The 17304-nt window shown below is 41.4% G+C and overlaps 3 protein-coding genes across 3 annotated transcripts; all 3 read left to right on the top strand.

Annotated features, from left to right (window-relative positions):
* The first annotated feature begins 340 nt into the window (after nucleotides 1-340).
* On the top strand, nucleotides 341-6070 carry LOC139392648 (periodic tryptophan protein 1 homolog). Its single transcript, XM_071140776.1, has 15 exons — nucleotides 341-579; nucleotides 974-1032; nucleotides 1344-1525; nucleotides 1687-1772; nucleotides 2413-2509; nucleotides 2979-3086; nucleotides 3262-3386; nucleotides 3494-3561; nucleotides 3722-3818; nucleotides 3973-4034; nucleotides 4174-4285; nucleotides 4402-4492; nucleotides 4647-4768; nucleotides 4908-5013; nucleotides 5523-6070. The coding sequence occupies exons 1-15, from the start codon at nucleotides 514-516 to the stop codon at nucleotides 5618-5620; spliced, it is 1479 nt and encodes a 492-aa protein (XP_070996877.1). The 5' UTR covers nucleotides 341-513; the 3' UTR covers nucleotides 5621-6070.
* A 3092-nt stretch (nucleotides 6071-9162) lies between these two features.
* On the top strand, nucleotides 9163-12983 carry LOC139392664 (large ribosomal subunit protein mL42-like). Its single transcript, XM_071140810.1, has 5 exons — nucleotides 9163-9296; nucleotides 9535-9592; nucleotides 9700-9784; nucleotides 10071-10234; nucleotides 12492-12983. Exons 1-5 carry the CDS (start codon nucleotides 9215-9217, stop codon nucleotides 12535-12537), a joined length of 435 nt encoding a protein of 144 aa, XP_070996911.1. The 5' UTR covers nucleotides 9163-9214; the 3' UTR covers nucleotides 12538-12983.
* A 119-nt stretch (nucleotides 12984-13102) lies between these two features.
* On the top strand, nucleotides 13103-16693 carry LOC139392663 (ubiquitin-conjugating enzyme E2 N-like). Its single transcript, XM_071140809.1, has 4 exons — nucleotides 13103-13220; nucleotides 14554-14800; nucleotides 14891-15031; nucleotides 15342-16693. The coding sequence occupies exons 1-4, from the start codon at nucleotides 13191-13193 to the stop codon at nucleotides 15386-15388; spliced, it is 465 nt and encodes a 154-aa protein (XP_070996910.1). The 5' UTR covers nucleotides 13103-13190; the 3' UTR covers nucleotides 15389-16693.
* Nucleotides 16694-17304: the final 611 nt, after the last annotated feature.

Genomic DNA, 17304 nt, shown 5'->3' with positions numbered 1-17304 from the left:
ATATATATATACTGTATTCTATACTATTCTACTGTATCTAAGTCTATGTTGCTCTGAAATTACTTGTCCATATATTTATATATTCTTAATTCCATTCCTTTACTAGATGTGTGTATTGGGTATATGTTGTGAAATTGTTAGATATTACTTGTTAGATATTACTGCACTGTCGAAGCTCGAAACACAAGCATTTCGCTACACCCGCAACAACGTTTTCTAAACACTTGAATGTGACCAATAAAATTTGATTTGGATATAGTGGTATAGACAGGTCGTGACCGGCTTCACACTCCAGTACCGTAAGTGTACGATCCGGCACTAAAAACTCGAAAGAAGAAGTACGTCATCAGTCTGCGACACTGCCTGTCTCGACAAAGTAGGACTCAACTCACATGTCAATGTGTGCCATTTTTATGTAACTTCTGGATCTTTACGAACTGTTTTGTACACTTTAGAGTTGTACATTACATTGAATTTCGTGTGCATTACTAGGAAGCTGGTACGTTGTCAATAATGAGTTCTCAGATCACTTGTGTTGGATGGGTAAAGCGAGGCGTTTCGAAGGAAACACCAGATAAGGTAAGAATCTAAATTGTCAACAAGACAGAAAATACATCTGTTGTGTTTTCATTAGTCGTATTACGTTGCAAACCCGAAACTGTTGATTATTTATACTAGGAACCTAACTGAAGCAAACGACACGGGGAGGGACCTACCATAATTTGACAAATATAAACTCGTTTTCGTTGCAAAACGTTTTAAGTTTGGAATAAACGGTTTCAGTTGCAAAATGTTTTCAAAACGTTTTGCAACGGAATCCAATTAATGAATACACCCCAGCTAGCAAGCTCGCTAATACATTCGTTTGGAATTACAGCATTTATAGTTAATAAACAGCCTAATTCATGCTAATAAAATTAATGGCACCAGCTAGGTAATGTCTGTTTTAACCTGCTACCACATTTTGTTACAGGTGGAGTTGAGCAAAGAAGAATTGCAACGCATTATAGCAGAGGCAAAAGAACAATTGGGGTTGGTGGAGTTTTTGGATGACTTACTTGACATATAACTTGTTTTGTTTGTTTGGAGGGCTTCAGAAAATAACACTGACCTAAGTGAGAGTATGAGACCGAAACTGCTATTTAAACCCAGTCAATATAGGAAATGAATTGAAATGTTTAGCTAAATGGTTGAAATACTCATTATTTCTGGACCAGCGAAGTGACTAAGAAATAATTTTCTCAATGGGGGGGTGGGGGTTTCATCAAATAAGTTCAAAATGGAATTGACCCCAAAATTATATATTTTCAGGATTAGCAATTCAGGTATTTGTGTTTGCTCAGTGAACGCGTAGGTGAAGAGGAGGAGGATGATGATGAAGGCATGGCCAGCGGGCAGGAACAGAGTGAAGAGGCAGAAGGTGTTCAGGGACAGGAGCCAGAGCAAGATGAAAATGAAGCAGGACGGGAGGAAGCTGATGAACTAGCAGAGTATGGTTTGGATAGATATGACGAGGAAGACTCTGGTAAATATCGTTTCTGCGTCTGCTTTCAGATTATGTCTGATCTTAAATTCATGGGTTATCTTTGTCTGTCTGTTAATATGCCAAGAGGACTGTATTAATCACTGTTTGTCCCCCCCCCCCAAAGAACTCACTTACTGTTCATCTCTTTTTTTCTGGCACAGTGACTGCCAACCTTGGTAACAGCCTTGCCGGCCTCACAGTGTTCAGCACCAATGAGGAGGATCCTTACATTACCATCAAAGACACAGTGAGTCCAGGGCTGTGTGCCAGTTCAGAGTGATGAAACATCTCACCAGTCTGGTTTGGTACCAACTAGTAGTACATGCCATACATATCACACAACATATATTTTGTCACACACCGGATAGGTGCAGTGAAATGTGTTGTTTTACAGGGTCCGCCATAGTAGTACGGCGCACCTGAAGCAAATTGGGGTCAAGTGCCTTGCTTAAGGGCCATCGGTAGATTTTTCACCATATCTGCTCGGGTATTCGATCCAGCGACCTTTCGGTTACTGGCCCAACCTTCTAACTACTAGGCTACCTGCCACCTAAAAAATCCATATTGTGAAAAATTACCTAATTGTTGCGATACTGATAAATAGTAACAATAAGTTCACTACAGTATTTTATTTATTTATTATCCTTTAAACAACTATTACTAGTTTGATGGTTGTAGCCATCAATTGTCCCATTAAACCAACTTACTTAATTTCAAACTTCACATTTCTCTAGTTTAGGCTACTTCTCATGATGAACGATATCAGCAAAATGCTTGCGATAAATGGTCGTTACTGATCATTTTCGGTTTATCGTCCCAGCTCTTCATTTCTGGTAATTCTGTGTCATTCAGACATAGTTGTTGGTATCTTTTCTTTGTCTCTCCAGGACCAGTATGAGCGAGAGGACTTTCAAATCAAGCCCAATGATAACCTCGTAATTTCAGGCAGAGCAGAGAAGGACTGCTGCAACCTGGAGATTCACGGTGAGAACAACAGTCTCTGCAACTAACTGGCAATTTGACTCTCATCTGAGACTTACTATTTGATGCTGTGAAGCGGGAGTTTGTGTATCAGTGTAGACATAGTGACTGTACAAAAAATGTTCTTTCCCTGACATAGATTGACCAACATGTGATCCATAGCTTTCAACTGATGTCAAATCCACTTCAGTCAGTGTATATGAAGGGGAGGAGACAGGTTAAAGAAGGATTTTCAAGCCTTGAGACATGGATTGTGAATGTGTGCCAATCAGATGAATGGGGAAGACAAAATATTTAAATGCTTTTGTACAGGGTATGGTAGCAGGCGCAATGGTTTGTGTCAAGACCTGCAACACTGCTTGGTTTGCAACTCAATATTAGGAAGGTTTTCCTAATGTTTGGTATACTCTGTGTACATGCCAGTGTAAAAACAAAGGTTGTTTTTAATAAATATTTATTTGCCTCTGCACAGTATACAACTCCGAGGAGGAATCCCTCTATATTCACCATGACATACTCCTACCAGCCTATCCACTGTGTGTGGAGTGGCTTAACTTTGACCCTAGTCCAGAAGGCACAGGTGAGTGTTTTCACTTTTTATAGTGTTGAATGGATTCTCAGATTTGACTTTGAGTTAAACTCAAACAGCAGTTTATCTCAACCCGACTCTGCGAAATGGACATTCAATTCAGTGTTTTCTTAGTGTATAACATGTATTTTTTTTGACTTCACATTAATCCCATCTGTTTGTACAGGCAATTATGCGGCTGTAGGCAACATGACACCGCAGATTGACGTGTGGGACCTGGATGTGGTGGACTGCCTAGAGCCTGCCTTCACTCTGGGGAGCAAGAAGGCCTCCAAGAAGAAAAGCAAAAAGGTCATTTTCCCACAAGGACTTGGATGTGGTAGTTTCTACTGTTATGTTTATGGTGTTGGTGTCTCCTCACTATGGCCTGAATCCTAACATGCAATTTGAATTTTTAGGCTGCAGCTGAGCCAGTGGAAGGTCATACAGACGCTGTACTCGACTTATCCTGGAACAAACTGGTCCGGTGAGTCATATTGGAGTGGTACCCGTTACCCCTCACCCCTAGCCCCAGACCTTTCCACTCATGTCAGTGTAACCACACAATCACAATGTCACTTGCGTTGTCACAAACCTACCCTCCACCTTTACTCTGAGGTTCTGTGTGTTGCTTCTCTTTTCCACAGCAACGTCTTGGCCAGTGGGTCAGCCGACAAAACAGTGATCCTGTGGGATCTGGCACAGGGAAAGCCGGCCACAACACTGTGCAGACACACTGACAAGGTACGTGTATCCAGTCATCACAGCCTGTTTAACTTCCCATAATGGGCCTACTCTAAATAATTAATAAAAATAAAATGTGAAATTGATTTTGGATGTAGCCTCGCCTGCTTACTTGTGATGTTGATCTCAAACATTAAAGTCAAGTCCCTTTTAGGTTCAGACGTTGATGTTCCACCCCTTTGAAGCTCAGACCCTGATATCAGGATCATACGATAAGTATGTCCAATCTGAATCTATTACAACCTCTAAAATTGTAAAAAATAAAAATAAAATGTCTTCTCCTGTATATAGGAGGTTGGGATTGTGACTGTACAAAACTAACAAGTCTTAACCTGTGTCTTCTTCCTCTGGCCAGGTCGGCAATCCTGTATGACTGCCGCAGCCCGGACAGCAGCCATCGCACTTGGAGGTTTAGCGGGCAGGTGGAAAGGGTAGCCTGGAACCACTTCTCGCCCTGCAACTTCCTGGTAAGCTGCCCTCTCGCCACCTCTCACATAGCATTGCATATTGGCTAACTTTCACATGGAAAATGCTTGGTGCACTTTCCTGTTTCCACTCTCACTGATGGTTGGCTGTGTTTTAGGCGAGCACAGAGGACGGCTTTGTTTACTGTCTGGACGCACGCTCGGACAAGCCAGTGTTTACACTAAGGGCACATGACGGAGAGGTGTCAGGTGGGTGTGGAGACAGGCCAATTTCTGCCCCCAGTTCCTCTAGCCCCTACCCCTTCATATTCAGACTTTAAAATACTGGATGAGTACTGGTACACAAACATGGCATTCAAAGTCAGGGAAACAGAATTGAAATCGGTTGTCTCTGACCCTATAGGCTTGGACCTTAGCAGCCAGATCCGGGGATGCTTGGTCACCTCGTCAGCAGACAAACACGTCAAGATTTGGGACATCTTGGGGAACAAGCCCAATCTGGTTCACACCCGGGACATGAAAATGGTAAAGCTGGTTTCTCTGTCGCTGTAATCATTGCCATGTCATTGCATTAAGATCCGTCACGTTTCGGTCTAACAGCGAATGTTTGGATGTGTGCTGTATATGTGGCTGTTGCGGTGAAATGCTCCCTTTCTGTTGATAGGGGGTGCTGTTCTGTGCAGCGTGCTGTCCTGACATGCCCTTTGTATATGCATTTGGAGGACAGAGGGATGGCCTGCGGGTTTGGGACATAAGTGATGTGGCAGCAGGTACAGTTTCAATGTTATTACCTTCTGCTCTAGGCCTGACAAGGAGCCGAGTCTATCATGTATTTTCTGTTTGTTCCAGAAAAAATATATATATTTAGAATATGGAAACTAGCCTTTACACTTTTTTAATCAATCAACCAAATGTATTTTATAAAGCCCTTTTTACATTAGCAGATGTCACAAATAAACCCAGCCTAAAACCCCAAACAGCAAGCAGTGCAGATGTAGAAGCACAGTGGCTATGAAAAAACTACCTGTTCAATAGAGGGATAGTATCTCTCTCCCTCTGTATTGAACATCTATTTATTATGGGCTTTGACTGTTATGTTTATATAGCTATCATCTCTCCCGCTTGGTAGTAGAGTCATGGGTTTGTATATCTGTGTGTCTGCTTGGCCACTGAGGTGTTAGATCAGTAGCTGATGGTTATCAACATGGTGTGTTTTGTGTGTACGTGACCGAGTATGTTCACTGACTTTGCGTGCCATCCATGTATGTGCTGTCTCCAGTCGCTGAGGTGTTTGGCAATCGGGAGCGGTTGGTGGCAACCACAGCGCCTGAGGCATCCAGCAGCACTTCCTCCACAGCAGATATGGAGCTTTCCTAGTGAACCACTCTGGACCAACTTCCAATCAACATAGAGCGACACCTTGGACTCACACAGAGAGATCCACATAGCCAAAGACTTTCTGTCAACCCGAGGCCAAGAAGGCACTTCCAAGAACATTGCCAGAACTGTGGATAGACTTTCTCTCTTCAAACTTTTCTTCTAAAACATCTCCTAATAATTAAGCACCACATAAATATTTGTTTTTGTGAGCTAAAATGTCTTTGCAACAAGGAAGGTGAATATTTATCTGAATGTATGTCTAAATATTTCAATAGATATTTGTTTTTGACTAACAATCAAAGGAATAACTATTGAAATGTGATTTTGAAGGCACAGGTTTAATGTCATCAATGATTATTTGTGTAGGAATTTGCTGATCTTGGCCTGAAATCCTGAGATTTTTTTTTTTTTCTCCCTCAGAATAAACTATGTATTGTGTCAGTGACATTCCTGCATTTGGTTTAAAGAGAAATGTGTGAAATCTGAAATACCTACTCAAACATTTACTGAAAGGCCCATCGGGGAAAAATTGTAAAGAAATAAGGATTTGACCAACTTGTGAAACATTTACAGTACCAATCAAAAGTTTGGACACACCTACTCATTCCAGGGTTTTCTTTGTTTTTACTATTTTCTACATTGTAGAATAATAGTGAAGACATCAACATTATGAAATGGCACACATGGAATCATGTGGTAACCAAAAAAGAGTTTAACAAATCTAAATCTATTTTGTATTTGAGATTCTTCAAAATAGCCACCCTTTGCCTTAACAGCGTTGTACACTCTTGGTATTCTCAACCAGCTTCATGAGGTAGTCACCTGGAATGCATTTCAATTAACAGGTGTGCCTTGTTAAAAGTTCATGTGGAATTTCTTTCCTTATTGCATTTGAGCCAAATAGTTGTGTTGTGACATGGTAGGGGTATACAGAAGATGGCCCTATTTGGTAAAAGACCAAGTTAATATTATGGCAAGAACAGCTCAAATAAGCAAAGAGAAACGACAGTCCATTCTTTTAAGACATGAAGGTCAGTCAATGTGGAAAATTTCAAGAACTTTTTTTTCAAGTGCAGTCTCAAGAACCATCAAGCGCTATGATGAAACTGGCTCTCATGAGGACAGCCACAGGAAAGTAAGACCCAGAGTTACCTCTGCTGCAGAGGATGAGTTCATTAGAGTTAACTGCACCTCAGTAATTGCAGTCCAAATAAATGCTTCACTGAGTTTAAGTAACAGACACATCTCAACATCAACTGTTCAGAGGAGACTGTGCGAATCAGGCCTTCATAGTCGAATTGTTGCAAAGAAACCACTACTAAAGGACACCAATAAGAACAAGAGACTTGCTTGGACCAAGAAACACGAGTAATGGACGTTAGAACCGTGGAAATCTATCCTCTGGTCCAAATTTGAGATTTTTGGTTCAAACCGCCTTGTCTTTGAGATGCAGAGTAGGTGAACGGATTATCTCTGCATGTGTGGTTCCTATCGTGAAGCATGGAGGAGAAGGTGTGGGGGTGCTTTGCTGGTGACATTGTGATTTATTTAGTATTCAAGGCACACTTAACCAGCATGGCTACCAAAGCATTCTGCAACAATACACCATCCCATCTGGTTAGCTCTTAGTGGGACTATCATTTGTTTTTTAACAGGACATTGACTCAACACACCTCCAGGCTGTGTAAGGGCTATTTGACCAAGAAGGAGAGTGATGGAGTGCTGCATCAGATGACTTGCCCTCCACAATCAAATGACCTCGACCCAGCTGAGATCGTTTGGGATGAGTTGGACCGCAGAGTGAAGGAAAAGCAGCCAACAAGTGCTCAGCATATGTGGGAACTCCTTCAAGACTGTTGGAAAAGCATTCCAGGTGAAGCTGGTTGTGAGAATGCCAAGAGTGTGCAAAGCTGTCAAGGCAAAGGGTGGCTACTTTGAAGAATCTAAAATATAAGACATTTTGATTTGTTTAACACATTTTTGGTTACTACATGATTCCATATGTTTTATTTCACAATTGTGATGTCTTCACTATTATTCTACAATGTAGAAAATATTAAAAATAAAGAAAAATCATTGAATGAGTATGTGTACAAACTTTTGACTGGTACTGTAGTAAATCTGATATTTGAAAAGGAAAGGATGAAAATCTTTTTGTTATCATACGCATGTGTTTGAGGAAGCTTTTATCTGGGATTTGAGCATTACCAGTTCTATAACCAGAGACGGATCCTCCTCTCTGGGTAGCCTGGCCAGTAGATGGAGTGGTCTACTCCAAAAATAAACACACTTCTAGAAGTATCCCTCCAGCGATACTGGACTCGAGTCACTGGCACTGCCCTCAGTGGATGTCTCTGTTGAATGATGCGGCACTGGGGGCAGCTGGAGTGGGACGACCGCACCATCCGCCATGAGGCTGCGTTGACCTCTTCCACAGAGAAGGTACTAATGGGGCACACCTTTTGGCCCAAGCCATTGTGGAGGATCTCCCCTTTGGCATGGGAAATCCTCTCCTCTGGGATGCTGCCTGGGACACCTAGCAGGTATCTGTCGAGATGACAACGGTAGTCCACCTGCAGCTCTTTGAAGTAGCACATCTGGCCCTTTCCCACGCACATCTCACAGCAAACCCGGCCCAGGGACATGCAGGGCACCATCTTCTCACCCTTGCACTCTCTGCAGGGGTTTTTGGTGCCCCTGCCTCACAGGGAAGCTCACCCTAGTAGTGGCACAGCAGGCCTTGCACATAACCCACTTCTGCTCCTGGCAGTAAGAGCACCCGGTCACTCGGTCTGTGTGAATCAGCCTGTAATTTAACACCTGGTTGTGGAACATCTTGGCCGGGGTCACAGGCACCTTCCAGGGTTGTGGCTCCTGTACTTCCCCTGCTGGTTTTGGAGACACTGTTGCTTTGGAAGTTTTGCATTGCGGTTCAAATCTTAAGCACACAGACCTGTGCTCTGTAAATGTTTCCAGTCTGTAACAGTATGCAACCTCATGGGTTAGGTCAGTGATGACCATTCCTCTGGCTGCAGTGGGTGAAAAGAGCCGTTTGTTTTGCACCCAGTCAACAAGAACATCAAGGATGGTCTGTTCTGCCAGAGGAGACAGGGTGAATGGGTTAAAAACCTCTGGCTGAAGTTTCACTGATACATTTGCCTTCCCCTCCTCCATTGGCTGTGGAACTGTGGAATACTGAGGGTTCCAGTAAGACGTCACATCGGTAACCCTTTCGATGTTTAGTTGCCATTATATGGAGGTTAAGAGCAATGCTGCAACTGGAGTTTCGTGTTAATGAATTAGCAAAATGTTAAAATCCCATTATTTCTCAGTTTACTCTATTCCAATTCTAAAAATATATTTCTACAAATGTGATAAATACGTTAACCAAAATAAATTTGACAGTTAAACTGCCCCAGTTGTTTTATTTTTGTATTTTTACTTTGGCTTTGCTAAAGAAAAAGGATTTGTTCGTAAAGGTTTGTATGGCGGAACTGAATGTAGGATTTACGTTTTCACACGGAATTATTTCCGTGTAGTACATACACGGAAATATTTCCATCAAACACAAATGCAACATTTCTGTAGAGCATGGCTGCTACAGGTCATTTAAATAGGTTGAGTTGTTTATTTACACGGTTTTCAACTGTTACTCAACTAAAACACTGCACAGGTGAGTACTGTCTATTTTAAAACTTGCAAGATTGAGGAACACGTTTTGTGAACACAATCTCAAGTGCTGAAATGATTTTGTCAGCTAGCTATATAGTTATTGTTAGCGCACATATATTAGTAAGCATTTCTGAGGCAGAGAACCCAGCTAGCTAGCAATCTTGTGACTGTAGCTTGGCAGTTATTAATCACATCATACTGTACCTTTTGATTTATGTAAGCCAATATATCCACAACAGGCGTTGTGCCTGTCCTTCACAAGTCAACTATCCGTGGACCTTCCATTGATGATGATTGGTAAGTAGATAGCTTGCTATGTTGCCTTAGTTACAGTAAATCATAATTTTGTAACTGTGTGTATTGCGATGACTGACTTTGTTAATTTCTTGTCACCTTCATTGCAGTAAGGTGGAAATTGGTGTGACATCTGATGGGAAGACCATAGTGTGCTACCATCCCTCTGAGGATGTTCCTTATGAACTTACCCAGGTAATAAATTAGAACTTGGATTTGCCGATACTGACGTTAACAGAGCTGATGAGGAAAAGGAAACCACTTAAATACTGTAAATACTGCACTTGCAAACACAATAAGCCCTGCAGGTTGATCTGTAAAATCATGATGTCTGTGGAAGACCGTGATTTCCCTGCCAGCAATATGCCCCTTTTCTCATCATGGCGGCTATTAAATGGCAAAATAAGCCCTGCGATTTAGGTTGAAAAACAGTATAAATGGTCCTTGATTGTTTTGGGCTTATGTATTTGTGACACTGTAGCCCATTCTACGGCCAGACCCCCTGACCAATCCGGCAGAGACACATGACCAGGTGCTGAAGGCCCATCTCGGCAGGGAGGTGCTGCAGAACAAACAGGCCCCCACCATCGAGGAGCTGAGCAAAATGTTTCACACCACCAAGCACCGCTGGTACCCAGTGGGACAGTAAGTACACCTTCTATGATTGAATCACTTTAGTGATAGTCAGTACTAACTGGGCACTGTCTAAATTATAAAGATGCTCAGAAGGGGAAAATTATGTTGTTGATTGCTCAAAGCAGGGCAATAGATAAATCCACACCTGTTCCATATTAAATATTGGTACTGAACTCACATGGCACTTCCTTGGAATTAAAGGCCCAGTGCAGTCAAAAATGTAATTTCCTGTGTTTTATATATATTTCCATGTTGAGGTTGGAAGAATGCTGTGAAAATGATAATGCTCTTTTTGTTTAAGAGAGCTGTTTGAAAAGGTCGCCTGAAATTTCAGCCTGTTTTGACCTGCTTGGTTACATCACCAGGTGGTAAATTAGTTAATAGACCAATATGAAAGAGTTCCAAACGTCTCTGCCAATAACGAGGCTTCGGTTTTCCCCTCCCCACTCCGACAGTTCTAGCAAAATTCTTGCTTGAGAAATTGCTCTTGCTAAGAAGCTATTTTTGTTTGTTTTTGACAATTTTGAATGAAAATAATCCCAGTAAGGTACTTAATTGTTACCCAGAAATGATTTGATATTGAGATAATGTTTGCATTGGGCTTTTTAAGTATTCAAAATGTACCTTAAGTTGCTAATTTGTAAATTAATGTATTGAGTGAGAAACTTGCATGAAGGTGGGTACAATCCTCACTCAGTCCTTTTTAAAATCACCTATACAGTGCATTTGCAACTATTCAGACCCCTTCCCCTTTTCCACATTTTGTTACGTTAGCCTTATTCTAAAATTGAGGAAAAAACATTTTATCCATCTACACACAATACCCCATAATGACAAAGCGAAAACAGGTTTTTAAAAATGTTAGAATTTTTATTAAAAAACAGAAACCTTATGTAAGTAAGACCCTTTGCTATGAGCATTCTGTTTCCATTGATCATCCTTGATGTTTCTACAACTTGATTGGAGTCCACTTGTGGTAGATTCAATTGATTGGACATGATTTGGAAAGGCACACACCTGTCTAGATAAGGTCTCACAGTTGACAGTGCAAGTCAGAGCAAAAACCAAGACATGAGGTCAAAGGAATTGTCCATAGTGCTTCGAGACAGGATTCTGTAGAGGCACAGATCTGGGGAAGGGTACCAACACATTTCTGCAGAATTGAAGGTCCTCAAGAACACAGTGGCCTCCATCATTCTTAAATGGAACAAGTTTGGAACCACCAAGACTCTTCCTAGAGCTAGTTGCTCGGCCAAACTGAGCAATCGGGGGAGAAGGGCCTTGGTCAGGCAGGTGACCAAGAACCCAATGGTCACTCTGCCAGAGCTCCAGAGTTCCTCTGGAGAAAGGAGAACCTTTCAGAAGTACAACCATCTTGGCAGTACTCCACCAATCAGGGCTTTATGGTGGTGGCCAGACGGAAGCCACTCCTCAGTAAAATGCACATGACAGTCAGTCTGCTTGGAGTTTGCCAAAAGGCACCTAAAGGATTCTTAGGCCATGATAAACAAGATTCTCTGGTCTGATGAAACCAAGATTGAACTCTTTGGACTGAATGACAAGCGTCACGTCTGGAGGAAACCTGGCACCATGCCTACGGTGACGCATGGTGGTGGCAGGTTCATACTCTATGGATGTTTTGCAGCGGCAGGGACTGGGAGACTAGTCAGGATTGAGGGAAAGATGAACGGAGCAAAGTACAGAGATCCTTGATGAAAACCTGCTCCAGAGCACTCAGGACCTCAGACTGGGGTGAAGGTTCACCTTCCAACAGGACAACGACCTTAAGCACACAGCCAAGACCATGCAGGAGTGGCATCAAGACAAGTCTCTGAATGTCCTTAAGTGGCCAGCCAGAACCCGGACTTGAACACAACCGAACATCTCTGGAGAGACCTGAACATCGCTGTGCAACGACACTCCCTATCCAACCTGACAGAGCTTGAGAGGATCTGTAGAGAAGAATGGGAGAAACTCCCCAAATACAGGTGTGCCAAGCTTATAGCGTCATATTTAAGTAGACTCGAGGTTATAATCGCTGCCAAAGGTGCTTCAACAAAGTACTGAGTAAAGGGTCTGAATACTTGTAAATGTGATATTTCAGATTTTTAAAATTTCTAATAACCTGTTTTTGCTTTGTCATTATGGGATATTTTGTGTATAGATCGAGAGAATATCGCTTAATACATTTTAGAATAAGGCTGTACTTACTTTCGGAATCCACCGTATGTTGAACGTTTTAACTTTTGTTCCTTTTTTTTCTTAGGTACCATACACGACGCAGAAAGAGAGATCCCCCAAAAGACCGATAATTGTTAAGGAGTTTCTTACCTTCAGAATCATTGATAACTTACATAATTATTAGCTTGGCTCACCCTCCAAATCCCAAACTGTTTTTTGGTGTAATTTTAATTGTGCTGTAAAATAAAATTAACATATCTGAAGTTGCGCACTTGTTTTGAAGCAGATTACCAAAACTGTCAGTGAAATATATATTTTCCCTATTTGCTGAATACCTTGTATTTAATTAAATTCTGGGACATAGTTAGGGTATTTGCATGTTATTGTGCACTGCAATGGGGACCAGTGTAACGGGAGAAAGACAAAGCTGCAACTGGGACTCAAACTTTGGCTCATACGGTGCAGAACAATATTACATTGATTGTGAGAACTGTCCATTTTTACGATCATTTCAATTCAGTCCATATCTTTCAGGTTTTTGTGATTCAAAGAAATTACAATAAAGAGTACGTTCATATTTCTAGTATTTTCTCTGAGATTTCGAAAGCACCCACTACTGGAACATTTAAGTTCGTTTAATTGAAATATGTTCGCGCTGGTCGTTGACCAAAATACATTTCCCAGCATTCACAATCCCGTCAGAGGCCAACACCATTCACCGGAAGGCGTGTTTGTCGGCGACGAAGGAGTGAACATACAAAAATACTGTATACAGTAAAACAAGATGGCAGGACTACCCCGCAGGATTATAAAGGTAATTCCAAAAACCACATGCGATAAATGGTTCACAAACCATAGTTCGGTCCCCTTTGAGTTGCGAAGAAAAATACGACTAGGCACGTGCATTGCCATGTATTTGCTAGCTAACGTTACTTCCGTTAGCTAGGTACTGTGTCTCAGGCTCAGCCCCAAGTCAGAGGAATGTTTGGTCAAATGTATTATCCTTCCTGCTGAATAGGCCCAAGTCTGCTTAATTGTCTATTTGTGTTGAAATTAATAATTTTCTTAGTATATATGTATTGAAGTAACCTTGCTATGGTCTCAAGTTAACGATCTCAACAGTGACACTCGACTGGCACTGCTAGCTAACATTAGCAACGTACATACAACTAGCAGATTTAGCTAGTTAGATATTGGTAGAACTTGCTGTACTACTGGACTCCAGAGTATGCATTATAAACTCACATTTACTTGCTTGGTTTACTGTGTATGAAAGTGCTTTGGGAAGAAAAGCTAACTTGGCTGTAGTATAGAAACCGGTGGCAGTGCAGGTATTTCTCTCAAACTGTGTCTAGGCCCAATGATCAGGAGATCTTGTTTGTCTTGCCGGAGTTCTGTGTCAGAAATGAATGAAGCGACATGGGGCAATAGTTTGTCATACATATACTAGGTGGCTACAAAAACAAATGTTTGACAGAAACATTCAATTATCAGCCTACTTAACTGGCCTAACTTACTGACTTGCCTAGTTGAATACAAAAACCGAGAAGACAAACATTTTACAGTGGGTGTTATAGTTTACATGGGGCTATCAGAGTTCTATTTGAAAGTTATTGTTAATAAATCTATTTTCATCAGAATGACGGTCATACCATGAAGATGTTACATGTTGGTTCTCACTAGGCTTCAGAATAATTCACAAAAAACAGACTTTGCAGCAAGTTCACATCCAGGCATGTAATTATTATATATTTTTTATTTCACCTTTAATTTAACTGCAATAGAATATATCCTATGAGCTCTTCGCTGAGGATCTAAAACACTGGGCGAGTGACCATTTTGTGCTCTTGAAAGAGACAAGACCGGGTGGATGTTCTTTGCCCCCAAAAGGTTCAGAAACAGAATGTCAAACCTGACCTTGAATGTATGTCCTTGCACCTAAACATAGTTGTCCAAAACCTTGGTAACTATTGACCCTGACCTGACATCTGGTTGTTGGTGCTTATCAGTCTCGCTACATGTGTGTCGCATTCTGCTTGAGACAATTTAAACTGGGTTCACTTCAAACATGAACATGACACGTTTCTGTTTGCATGTGTTTGTCTATCTACCTGCATGTCTCGATCTGTATCTCTGTCTGTGTTCAGGAGACTCAGCGTTTGCTGGCCGAACCCGTTCCTGGAATAAAGGCAGAGCCTGATGAGGCGAATGCACGCTACTTCCATGTGGTGATTTCAGGACCCCAGGACTCCCCTTTCGAAGGAGGCACCTTTAAACTTGAACTCTTTCTGCCAGAAGAATATCCCATGGCAGCTCCTAAAGTGCGATTCATGACCAAAATCTACCATCCCAATGTGGACAAGCTGGGTAGGATATGCCTAGACATCTTGAAAGGTGAGTTATCCAGATTCAGTTATCATTGGTCACAGTCATGTCCTGACTCAAAGTATGACTCCTTCCTCCACCGTTTTCTTTCTCTCACAGATAAGTGGTCCCCAGCTTTGCAGATCCGCACAGTGCTGCTATCAATCCAAGCATTATTAAGCGCTCCTAACCCTGATGACCCACTTGCAAACGATGTTGCAGAGCAGTGGAAATCAAACGAAGCCCAAGCCATTGAGACAGGTGAGACAGCGCACGCACGTGTCATGTTTTGAAGTGAACTCAGTTTAAATTCTCACCCCTTGGCATTTAAAGGATTTTGCATCCTCTGATCAAGAGTACCTATCTCTGAATGTGAACAAAGCCTTGTTTTAAACAGAGGCAGTGATTGTGAGAAGGAACCAATTACTTACTGCTCTTGTAGTGCTCTTCACTTCAGCCTCCTAAAGTGCCACTGCAGGTCAAATCAATTCAGAGATAGCAAGACATTCCTTCAAGAAGAATGCTAATTAATACCTGTGGTTAATGAACCCCCTCTCTGTGCACCTTGCAGCTCGGACATGGACCAGGCTTTACGCGGGAAACAGCATTGAGGTATAGAAGAAAACAGACGGGCACTGGATGTTATCACAACCTAAGATGATCTCCTTTATTTGCATTTAAAGGACAGTCTTAGACAAAAAAACAAGATAAAAGCAAGCAAAAAAATAAAGGTAAAGAATATATTTAAAAGAAAACAAGACTACTGCAGTCCTCTGGTGATTTTATGACACATGGCAATGTGTTTTGTTTTTGTCCCGGCTCACTGCTCGAATGCATGGACAGAGGCTGATGCTTTCTGTTTTTCTGTGGGGGGGGGTGACAAGTCTCGGCACACCACCGAGGGGTTACAAACATAGAAAGTCGCCCTGGACCCACAGTCATACAATGGGTCAGTTTATTCAAAGGTCAATAAATTGAGGGAGTTTGTGACACAGCCACCAAATACCCACCCATTTGAAAAATGTCCACTTGAGGTTTTGCCGCCTAGTCTCTTGTTGAATTTACCGTAACCTTTGTTTCCCTCAGACAGTTGAAGTTGTGGGTTCGGAAGCCCTGTGTTTGCAAGTCCTTGGCAGAAGCTCAGATTAGGGAGGTAAGGGTGTCTGTTACGACGCCCTTCTGGGGATAATGGCGTTCTTTTCATTTTCTTTTAATGTCGATTTTTATTATATTTTTTTCAGATGTCTCTTTTTTTCCCCCCCCTCCTATGATACTTAATTAAAAGCATGTACTTAACCAAGCTCAGAACATGACTTTTCTAACTAGTTTGATCCTTATTGATATTGAGAAGTATCACTTTTGGGGTGTTGATGGGGGGGGAAATGTACACCCAATTCTGACATGAAACAACGAGGCACGAAATACTATCATCGTCACTTCATTGCTGAGATCCTCACAGGCTTGTGTTGCTTCTGTACTGCTTTTCTGTAAATGTTATGTTGTAGTAAAACTATTTTTGTTGTGCCATTTTGTTTGATCTCTTTCTTGCTAGCTACATATTCTGATAGGTGGTGTTTCATTGCTTTTCCCATACTCTGTCCTCAACCGTGTCTTTTCTACAATTCTCTACTGCTAGTGTATTCATGTTTAATTCAACCAACATCCTGAAAGAGGGGAGAAAGTCAGAGAATGTTCTAATTTATTTGTTATCTTTTTGTAAGGGATTTGGAATTAAATATCAATGATTCGTCATCCAAGCGTCTGGCCTTTAGATTGAGAATGGCTTCCATGTCTCTGGTTAGTCAACTCTTCATGTGAAAAAGGCAAAGATAATTGTGTATTACCAGTGTCTGAAATTATATGGGGGAAAAAAACAATGCATTTGCATACGTGGCTCCTGTAAATAAAACAAGTTGAGTAAGACTCCTGTGAATGTGTCTGTGCTGTTGTGTATCTGGGGAGGGGACACGACACACTTGTTTTGTTTATTGACACCCTTGCCCTGTCGGAGTAGATGGATACCTGTATGTCAGGGCCATGCTTGTCTTTAGGGGCCGGTATGTCACAATGGTTTTATTGTTCAGTCTTTGTTTATATGACAACAGTGAGCCACTCAGTGGGGGTCGTTCCATGAAAATAATGGCTTTTGACCAGCAATTAAATTATTATTATTTATTTTTTAACCAAAACTTAGTCAGATAATAGTTAACACCCCGTAACATTGTAAATCACCATAAATGACAGCTTAATGCATTTTAATAAGTTACATTTCCCTGAAAATTATGCCTTCCCTTTTTGTCACTGGTGTTACATATATTTTAATGACAACTCGGGCTTTCCATGTAAGTTGACTATTTCATTTGCATATATAATCAAAGACATAAGGTTAATGATAATATTAAGAAAATGTTTTGATTAGTAATTTACTTTAAACTATATATTATATAGTGACAAATTTGCAGGCTAGATGGCATAGCTGGCATAGATGGCATAGCTGTCGGCCACAATAGCTCAAACCACACTTCTTAAATTGT

Source organism: Oncorhynchus clarkii, chromosome 33, assembly GCF_045791955.1.
Source record: "Oncorhynchus clarkii lewisi isolate Uvic-CL-2024 chromosome 33, UVic_Ocla_1.0, whole genome shotgun sequence".
NCBI lineage: Eukaryota > Metazoa > Chordata > Actinopteri > Salmoniformes > Salmonidae > Oncorhynchus > Oncorhynchus clarkii.
Note: the sequence above shows the minus strand (reverse complement) of the source record. Positions and strands in the feature narration are given on the sequence as shown.